This window comes from Prionailurus bengalensis, chromosome D1 (assembly GCF_016509475.1).
Source record: "Prionailurus bengalensis isolate Pbe53 chromosome D1, Fcat_Pben_1.1_paternal_pri, whole genome shotgun sequence".
Taxonomy (NCBI): domain Eukaryota; kingdom Metazoa; phylum Chordata; class Mammalia; order Carnivora; family Felidae; genus Prionailurus; species Prionailurus bengalensis.
In genome coordinates this window covers 21134370-21144115 of record NC_057346.1, presented here as the reverse complement: position 1 = coordinate 21144115, position 9746 = coordinate 21134370, and the positions used below count along the sequence as shown (strand labels likewise).

At 40.6% G+C, this 9746-nt stretch overlaps 1 protein-coding gene across 1 annotated transcript; it reads right to left on the bottom strand.

Moving 5' to 3' along the window:
• Positions 1 to 533: 533 nt before the first annotated feature.
• LOC122484209 (olfactory receptor 149-like) lies at positions 534 to 1487 on the bottom strand. Its single transcript, XM_043582211.1, has one exon. It carries the CDS (start codon positions 1485 to 1487, stop codon positions 534 to 536), a length of 954 nt encoding a protein of 317 aa, XP_043438146.1.
• Positions 1488 to 9746: the final 8259 nt, after the last annotated feature.

Sequence of the window (9746 nt, the reverse complement as noted above, 5' to 3'; positions counted from 1 at the left end):
ACTTTCTCTTTGCACAACATGTTTACGTTTTCTTACGGTGTTACTTGAAGCCTTGGGCATGCACCCCTCCCATTTTGTTTCAACAACTCCTAGACCAATAAAGCGAGGGCTTAACCAATGTGGCATTTGAGGAGACAATCACCGCAGCCAGGAGGAAGAAGTGCCAGGGTGAGGGGGAAAGAAGAGGAGGAGGGAGTGTAGGAGGAGGCAGAAGATAAATACTGGGAAGCAGAAGGTCCAGGTTGTTCAGCCTCCTGGGGAGAGCTGCCTCCTTCCTTCATCAGCAGTATGAACTCCTCAAGACAGTAAAAGTCCCAGGGTCAGGAAACCAGCCCTAGAGTCTTCATTCTGCCATTCAGTCTTTATGGGTCCTTCGAGAAGCCACTTTAAGGCCTCAGAATCTTAGTCCCCACATTGTAAAATGGAGACAATCCATTTTATATAAATGGTATAATGCCTGTCCTTTCAGATTCAAAAATATGTGTGACAACTACATAGAATTGTTATATATGCTACAAAGTTCAGCTGAAGCCTTAACTAGCGTTCTCTCTGTACAATTGGTCAGCAAGGAAGCCCAAGTGATGTAGCACCTTCCCCAGAGAGGATTTTACTTCCTTGTTCCTGAGGCTGTAAATCAAGGGGTTCAGCATGGGGGTGACCAGGTTATTCAGGATCTGAACAGTTGCATCCAGCCAGGGGCTTGGGGTGGGCCTGAGGTAGATGAGGACCACCGGCATGTAGAAAAGCAGGATGGCGGTGAGGTGGGCACTGCAGGTGGAGAAGGCACGGCGTCTGCCTTCAGTAGAGCGGATCTGCAGGATGGAGCAGACAATGCGGCTGTAGGAGGTGAGAATGAGAAGGAAGCAGCTGAGGGGCATGAGGCCCACGCTGACGAACCCCACCCTCTCCAGGGCTGAGGTGTCAGCACAAGCCAGCTTCAGCATCACCGGGATATCACAGAAGAAGTAATCCACCTCATTGGGGCCACAATAGGGCAACTGGAAGGTGAGAGTGGTTAGGAAGGTGGCCTGAATGCAGCCAAAAAAAGAGGTCCCCACGGCCAGGATGGCACACACCCTGTGGCTCATGATTACCGTGTAGCGGAGAGGGTAGCAGATGGCGACAAAGCGGTCGTAGGCCATCACCGTGTACAGGAAGCACTCGGTACAGCCCAGGAAGTGGTAGAAGAAGAGCTGGGACACGCAGCCCGCATAGGAGATGGCCCGGCTGTTCCCCGAGAGGTAGAAGAGCATCTTGGGGGAGCTCACAGAAGGGAAAAATATGTCACACACAGACAGTTGACACAGGAAGAAGTACATGGGGGTGTGAAGCCGAGTGGAGGAGACAATCGCCAGTAGGATGAGCAGGTTCCCCATAAGAGTGAAGACGTAGCAGCCCAAAAACAGGACAAAGAGCATGGTCTCCAGGTCCTCCGTGTGTGGGATGCCCAGCAGGATGAACTCAGTCACTGCTGAGAGATTCTTCATAGCTGTGAGAAAGGCAGACCTCTGAACGGAACCCACAACACCTAAGTCTGAACACCAACATCAAATTATCAAGCTTTTCACTGATGAATGCTTTGATTGTGTTTTTAACAGGCAACACCGGCCTTCTTATGAATGGCAAGGTGTATATCAAAATATCAGGTAGTAAGAGATGCCAATTTCAGCACCACACTCCATCCCACTCCTGGAAGGAGTGTGTTAGAGAGGCTGATGGCTGTTCTCTATGATGAGATCAGAGGTTTAGAGCATATACAAAATATTCTCCTGCTGAGAAACCTTTTTCAGTTTGTTCAGTTCTCTCGTTAGCATTTCCTCTCCTTAGGCGTCTTTGTGTTTTTATACTCTCATGATATCTTTGAGTAACAAACTTTCACTGTTCATTATCCTTTAGAAAAATCAGCAGGTGGGGAGGGGGAGGGGGAAATGTGTTAGAAATCAGAGCATTTCATTTAAATCCTGGCTGTCTTAGTAAAGTTTATGAGATGTCTGTGAGGGCATCTGGCAAAAACATAAACCCTAATAATAAGTGCTCATTTTATGTATCTTTTTTATTTTTAATAAAATTTTTTAACATTTGTTTATTATTGAGAGACAGAGAGACACAGAATGTGAGCAGGGGAGGGGCAGAGAGAGGGGGAGACAGAGAATCCGAAGCAGGCTCCAGGGTCTGAGCTGCCGGCACAGAGCCTTACGTGGGACTCAAACCCACAAACCACGAGATCGTGACCTGAGCTGAAGCTGAGCTGACGCCCAACCGACTGAGCCACCCAGGCGCCCCGTATGTATCTTAAACTTCCTTCTTTAAGTGCTTTCCTTTGGTGATGGCATTCTGTAACTATTTGTAAATAAATGTTTTATGAAACAAATTATTGAAAAGACTTAGACCATATCCTCTTCAGATTACATCCCTCCTGACTTGAAAGGTCTTATAGCCCCATATCTTTTGGGTGACACTGCTCTGGTTCTTCTGGTGCTTTTAACTTTTCCTCAGGAGACTTGAGGCAACTCTGAAATACTAAGCAAAAGAAATAGTAACAGCAAGAAAGCATCAATTTCATGTTACCGTGATGAAGAAATACAGGGACCCTTATAGTGGAAAGTCAAAGAACAGCTCAAACAATTCAAGAGCAGGGTATGGTGCCTGGAAGACACAGAGACCTCTTCCTCCCACTACTCATTTAATAACAACAACAATAATAATACACAGACACGTGCATATACATACATACCATTTAATGAATATTTACTGTGCTCCAAGGACTGTGCCCAACACTTTCCAAATGTGACTCATTTAAGTAAACGTATAAGAAGAAGCTATTACTACTGTCCTCATCTACAAATCAAGGAACTGAAGCTTGGAAAAGTTCAGCAAGTGGCCGAAGGTTACTAAGCTAATATGTGACAGAGCTGAGACCCAGACAGGTTTCATTTCATTCAGGCTGCTTCGTACTCCTAATCACTAAGAAAACTGCCTTCTGCCTCTGCTGTTAAGACAGCCATCCACTGCAAGCAATGACACTCTTCTAGATGGGTTCACATCATTTTATAGTAAGATAGGGCAAGACTTCTTGTCTTACTTCTTCCTGGTTATTTCCAGTCTTGACTTTACAGCACACCTAGTTAAAATAGAATTCCGTTTTAGAGATCAGACAACAGACTTTTTCTATCCTTTTGACACTAGAACTTAATATCAGCCCCACTACAAGAGCTTTCAACCTGAGAAACTTAACAGAAACCCATGGGGGAGGGGAAGGAAAAAAAAAAAAAGAGGTTAGAGTGGGAGAGAGCCAAAGCATAAGAGACTCTTAAAAACTGAGAACAAACTGAGGGTTGATGGGGGGTGGGAGGGAGGGGAGGGTGGGTGATTGGTATTGAGGAGGGCAGCTTTTGGGATGAGCACTGGGTGTTGTATGGAAACCAATTTGACAATAAACTTCATATATTAAAAAAAAAGAGCTTTCAAGTGATAGAGTCACATGCAACATGGGGATTCCAATCATAGACTGTGGCAAGTGACACTGAAAAACACGCCAAAGAGAATGACCAAGCCAAAATGAGTCATTCATATACCACCCTGCAACTGAGACAAAATTGAAGATAGCAGAGAGGGAAACAGTGACATCCTGGGGGAGAGAGGCTGTTGACAACCTGCTTCTTATTACAAATTCTAGTCATACCTGAAGAGTGTCTCCTAGCAATGCCGAATTTTTATGAGTTCTGGATCACCTCTTCTTGGTCAAAAAAAAAGGCTCTCAGAAGTCTTTGGTCCTTACTTATAGTTGGATATTCTATAATTCTATACTCCTGTTTGATTTATAAGTCTATTTTAGGAAAAAGATGTGCCCAGGGACCAGAAAAGCTCCTGTGTGTGGACCTGCTCATGTGTGAGGGGCAGAGGCGAGCAGTCAGATATGGCAGCAGTCTGGATATTCACATCGTCCACCTGAGAAAACAGTCAAGTTTGCCAAAGTGTCATAACAAGACCTCACCTTTACTGTCTCAGAGCAGAACACAGAGTGCTCTAACCAAAGGAGCTTCAATTCTCCTACTTATAAAGAACCGAGTCTCATAGGGTTTGTACAATCAAGATCTACACTCACTCATTCTCTCTGGATTGCTTCCTTGGAAATTTTTTTAGATTCCCTTATGTCGTACTTGAGGTATAGAGATAGCTCTGAGGGAGCAATTAGTTTTTTAACCTTATTTATCATCCAGCTATGAAATAATAGCAATAAAATCATCAGAAAGAGATGCTGTAAAGTGGGAAATAACAATGTTCCTTCAAGATCACTTACATGGTAGAATGAGCTTCAATTCTATCATTTTTTTGGTTGTCTTTTACACTCCCAAGGCTTTATTATATTACCTGTCAGTTGCTTTTGAGGTTATCTGTACATTCATGTGACTATACAGTTACCTCTAATAAACATCACTATTAAAGACAGAAACCTCATCAGTTAATGATTATGTATTATGCATCTCCTATCATGATGTGTCCTTCAGGTCAGTACTCCTAAAGAGAAATATTTACATACTAGATGTATCCATAGCAGAGGACCCGTATAAATAAAGGGGTTGGCTATAGAGCACCTGGGTGGCTCAGTCGGTCAAGCGTCTGACTTTGGCTCAGGTCATGATCTCACCATTCATGAATTCAAGCCCCACATGGGACTACGTGCTGACAGCTCAGAGCCTAGAGCCTACGTTGAATTCTATGTCTCCTTCTCTCTGTCTCTCTGCCCCTTGCTCAGTCATATTCTGTCTCTCTTTCTCTCAAAAATTAATAAACATTAAAAAGTTTTTAAATAAAGGAGCAGGATATAAACCTTCTCAAAATGATTGAGAAAAATGATTGAATAGCTAATATTCAGTTAATCCATAGTAAACATTTACCTCAAGCTAAGTGTTATGCTAAATTTTACATTTGTTATTACTTTTAATCTCCAATAGAAACCTTATAAAGTAGGTGGCATTTGACAAAGAAACTGAAAAGTAGATGAAATATCTTGAAGATTACACAGCTAGAAAGAAACTGAATTGAGATTCTAATTGCAAAGCCAATGCTTTCAAGCCTTATGCTTTGATGAATGCCAGAGATCTGAGTTTTGTACTGAAACAGAAACAGAGATATAATGTGGTCTTCAAGTGCTTGCATGGCTGGTAGTCTTGATATACGCTGTTCCATGTGATGACTCAGGAATCACAGGCAGATATGGTAGAAAGATTTATTTTCAGAATAGAAAGTGTTTATTAGAAAATGTACATAGGTGAAATACGCAAGTTTATGAGATGATTAGCTCCTTGTCGCTAGAAATATCCAAGGTGTGGAGAGAATCATCTTGTAGGTGTGCCATTAAGAATATTGTCAATTTGGGGGCGCCTGGGTGACTCAGTCGGCTAAGCGTCCGACTTCGGCTCAGGTCGTGATCTCGCGGTCTGTGAGTTCGAGCCCCACGTCGGGCTCTGTGCTGACGGCTCAGAGCCTGGAGCCTGTTTCAGATTCTGTGTCTCCCTCTTTCTCTGACCCTCCCCTGTTCATGCTCTCTCTCTCTGTCAAAAATAAATAAATGTTAAAAAAAAATAAAAAAAAATATTGTCAATTTGGATGAATAACTTGAATCAATGTTCTTACTAATTATGAAATCATTTGGTTTTGTTTATACTGTAAAACTTTTCAATGATACTGACCTAACACAATAAAAGTGGAATGTTTATTCAATGATGGTAATTCTACTAACCCCTATACAAAAGAAATGACAAATATGCCCGTAGTGGTTACAAAAGTAACTATTGTAATACCAAGACTGCTGTGAAAACATTTTTTGAAAGGAGAAACATAGGTCATGGAGCGAGTCCAGATGCTACTCAGGCAGGGTCTCACAAGATGAGAGTGGCCTGTTGAGATGTCATAGTGAACAGACCACAGATTTTTTTATTTTTAGATTACAGGTTTTTTTTGTTTTGTTTTGTTTTGTTTTCAACGTTTATTTATTTTTGGGACAGAGAGAGACAGAGCATGAACGGGGGAGGGGCAGAGAGAGAGGGAGACACAGAATCGGAAACAGGCTCCAGGCTCTGAGCCATCAGCCCAGAGCCCGACGCGGGGCTCGAACTCACGGACCGCGAGATCGTGACCTGGCTGAAGTCGGACCCCTAACCGACTGCGCCACCCAGGCGCCCCTAGACTACAGTTTTAATAAAAGCTAACATTTATTGTGCGTATGTGCTAGAATTGTGTTGACTGGTCTACATGTATTATCTCTTTCAGTTCTCACTAGAACTCTATTAGGCACGTAGTATTATTTCCCCCATTTCTAGTAGGAGATTTAGCTTCAACGGGTTTAAGCAATTTAATCAAGGTAATAAAGTTGGTCAGTGGTAGAGCTGCATCTCAAATCCAAGATAACATGACTCTTTCCTTTCAGTTATCAAGAAAAATGTTCAGAACTAATTCTGACTTTCAAATACTTATTCATAACTAATATCACTTTCCTTGTGTGATTGTTTCAGTTTTCTGGTGCACTTTTATGTCATTTTAATTAATTCTCTCAAGAACTTTGTAAGATGGCCCTTATGAGCCCTGTTTTACAAATGAGGAGGTTGGAACTCAGAGCATCTGTGACTTTCCTAAAGTTAGACCACAAAGGAACCCAGGCATTCCCAGGCTGAGCCCTCTTTCCACTACATCATTACTGCTTCCAAAAATGACTCCATACAGACAGCAGCTGTCCCTGTGTAAGAGGAGAGTTAATAGTAGATTCATTCTCGAGATTTAGAGGAGGCTTATGTATACCCTCACAGTCATTACTGTTTTTGTGTAGTGTTTTCTGACAAGATTATGGCGGTACACTATGGGAGAAAGTGAGAGAGTGACAGAGAGCAGCTTGTTCACCTCATGTCCTATTTCATAGGGTAGGAGTCCCAGAAAGTTCAGTAGATATTCCACAAGACAGATGTCTTGCTATGGTATATTTACAGGGAAATTTCCCTTATATTGAAAGCATCCTTGTTTTAATCAGAGAAAACCTTGTTCAACTCCTTTTTCCTCTACTCCAGGAATTTAAGCAAGTCACTGGCATATTCCAGAAACAACTGGTTTCTCAACTAATCATTCAGCAGAACTTTCTGATTATAAATAGCAAGGCTAAGTCTAGGCATTCTTGGTCCAGTGACAGGTGCTTTATTGTTTGTTGGCAGGACTGGGGTCTGGGGGAAATGGCCAAATGAAAATTTCTTCCCTTACTGCAAAAACTCTGGGGAAGAATTGAACTATGAGCCAAAAATGGAAAAGAGTAGGATGATGGCTAAAGGGTGATAAATTTCTTAAGGCTGATATTTTTTCCTTTTCTTTCTTTTTCTTTCTTTCTTTCTTTCTTTCTTTCTTTCTTTCTTTCAGTCTTTCTTTCTTTTCTTTCCTTCTCTTTTTTCTTCTAGTAGGAAAGTGCTCAGTTTCTTTGTTTGACCTCTTGACAATTTAATGGTTTCTATGAAAGAGATGTGATCCACCTAATAGAGGAGTTAAAGTAATAAATGTGGGAATAAAACTCATAGTTTCTACATCTTTGGTGGTGGAGAGATGGGAATGATAGAAATATCAGGGAGTTGAATACATGGAACTTTCTTGAATGATTTGGTGTCCTCAGTCATTACCAATTCCTAAGTGATTTCACATGCTTGTATCTGGTCCCCACTCCCATTATCAAAGCCTATGAACTCCTGGGACATGGTTCAGGTAGCCACATCAGGCTAGAATACTGGAACAGCTTCTGGATCAGAGATAGCAGGCAGATATTAGTGGAATTATCACTAATCTAGCAGGGTCTGAGATATAGCCCCATCTGCCAAGCAAACTACAGTATTCAATTTCCATGGGATAAGCATATAAGTAGGTCAAGGTTCAAGAAAAGTAAACTTTCTAGTAAACAACATATATCCTAGAAGAGACAGTATAGCATCCTTACAAAAGGGGGAATAAAGAAAAAATTATATATATATATTAAAATACATATATATATATTAAAATACATGTATTATAAAATACATATAATTATATATATATTAAAATACATATATATTAAAATACATATATTTATATATATTAAAATACATATATTAAAATACATACATATATTAAAATACATATAAAATATATAACCCAAAGATGAAGAAAAAACTTGAAAGAAGCCTGAGTGGGGGAGAAACACCTTACCCATTAAAAAAAAGAAGAAGAAGAATTATAGTAGATTTCTTATCAAAAACTACACAAGCAAGACAAGAGTGGGGTGAAATATTTAAAGTGTTAAAATGTTTGAAGAGCATAGGATATACTGAAACCAATATTGCACTGTAAACTAACTAAAATTTAAATTAAAAAATAAGGTATAGGATATAAAATTCTTCCAGTAAAATTTCCCTTCAAAAGTGAAGAAATAAAAATTTTCCCAAACAAAAATTGAAGGAACCCATTTCTGGCACACCTGTTCTGCAAGAAATGTTACAAGGGATCCTTCAGGAAGAAGGAAAATGATCTAGGTCAGAAATTCAGATCAACATAAAAAAAAAGAGTGTTGGAGAATAAATAAATAAAAGTGGAATAAATGTTTTCTCTTAATTGATTTAGAAGGTCAATTTTAAAGCATAACAATAACAAAGCATTGGGTAATCATTAACATTTATTTATTTTTTGAGAGTCAGAGAGAGACAGAGCACGAGCAGGGGAGGTGCAGAGAGAGAGAGACACAGAATCAGAAGAAGGCTCTAGACTCTGAGCTGTCAGCACAGAGCCCGATGCGGGGCTTGAACCCATGAACCGTGAAATCATGACCCGAGCAGAAGTCAGTCACCCAACCGACTGAGCCACCCAGGCGTCCCGGGTAATCATTATATATATGGGTAAGAGAAATGAATAGCAGCTATACCATAGTGGTGGGAGTGGAGGTTAAGAAAACTCTGTTATAAGGTGCCTACACTACACCGAAAGTGGTATAGTGCTATTTGAAGATGAAATTCAAGTTAGTTTCAAATGTATATTGCAAGTTCCAGGGCAACAATTTTAAAAATTAAGAAATATAATTGATGTTAAGAGTAGAGATACCTCCCCCGTTCATGCTCTGTCTCTCTCTGTCCCAAAAATAAATAAACGTTGAAAAAAAAAAATTTTTAAAAAGGGGCGCCTGGGTGGCGCAGTCGGTTAAGCGTCTGACTTCAGCCAGGTCACGATCTCGCGGTCCGTGAGTTCGAGCCCCGGCGTCAGGCTCTGGGCTGATGGCTCGGAGCCTGGAGCCTGTTTCCGATTCTGTGTCTCCCTCTCTCTCTGCCCCTCCCCCGTTCATGCTCTGTCTCTCTCTGTCCCAAAAATAAATAAACGTTGAAAAAAAAAATTTTAAAAAAAAGAGTAGAGATAAAAGGAAGTCACATAAAATGCTTAATTCAAACCAGAGAAGGCAAAATAAAAAGGGGGAGGGGAGAATGCAACATATAGAAAACAGTTAAACACGATAGATATAAATCCAATTATATTAATAATTACTTTAAATATGGTAAGTTTGTCAATTAAAAGATATTGTCAGAGAAAATTTTTAAAAAATGAGCCCCAAGTATATATGCTGTCTACAGGAAACCTACTTTGAACATAAAGATGTACATAGATTAAAAGTAAAGGGGTGAAGAAACACACACCATGCTAATGCTAATCAAAAGAAAGCTGGCACAGGGTGCCTGGGTGGCTCAGTTAAGCGTCCA

What these genes read in the sequence shown, in the direction of transcription:
- LOC122484209 (XM_043582211.1), bottom strand. Translation starts at nt 1,487, where the DNA reads ATGAAGAATCTCTCAGCAGTGACTGAGTTCATCCTGCTGGGCATCCCA.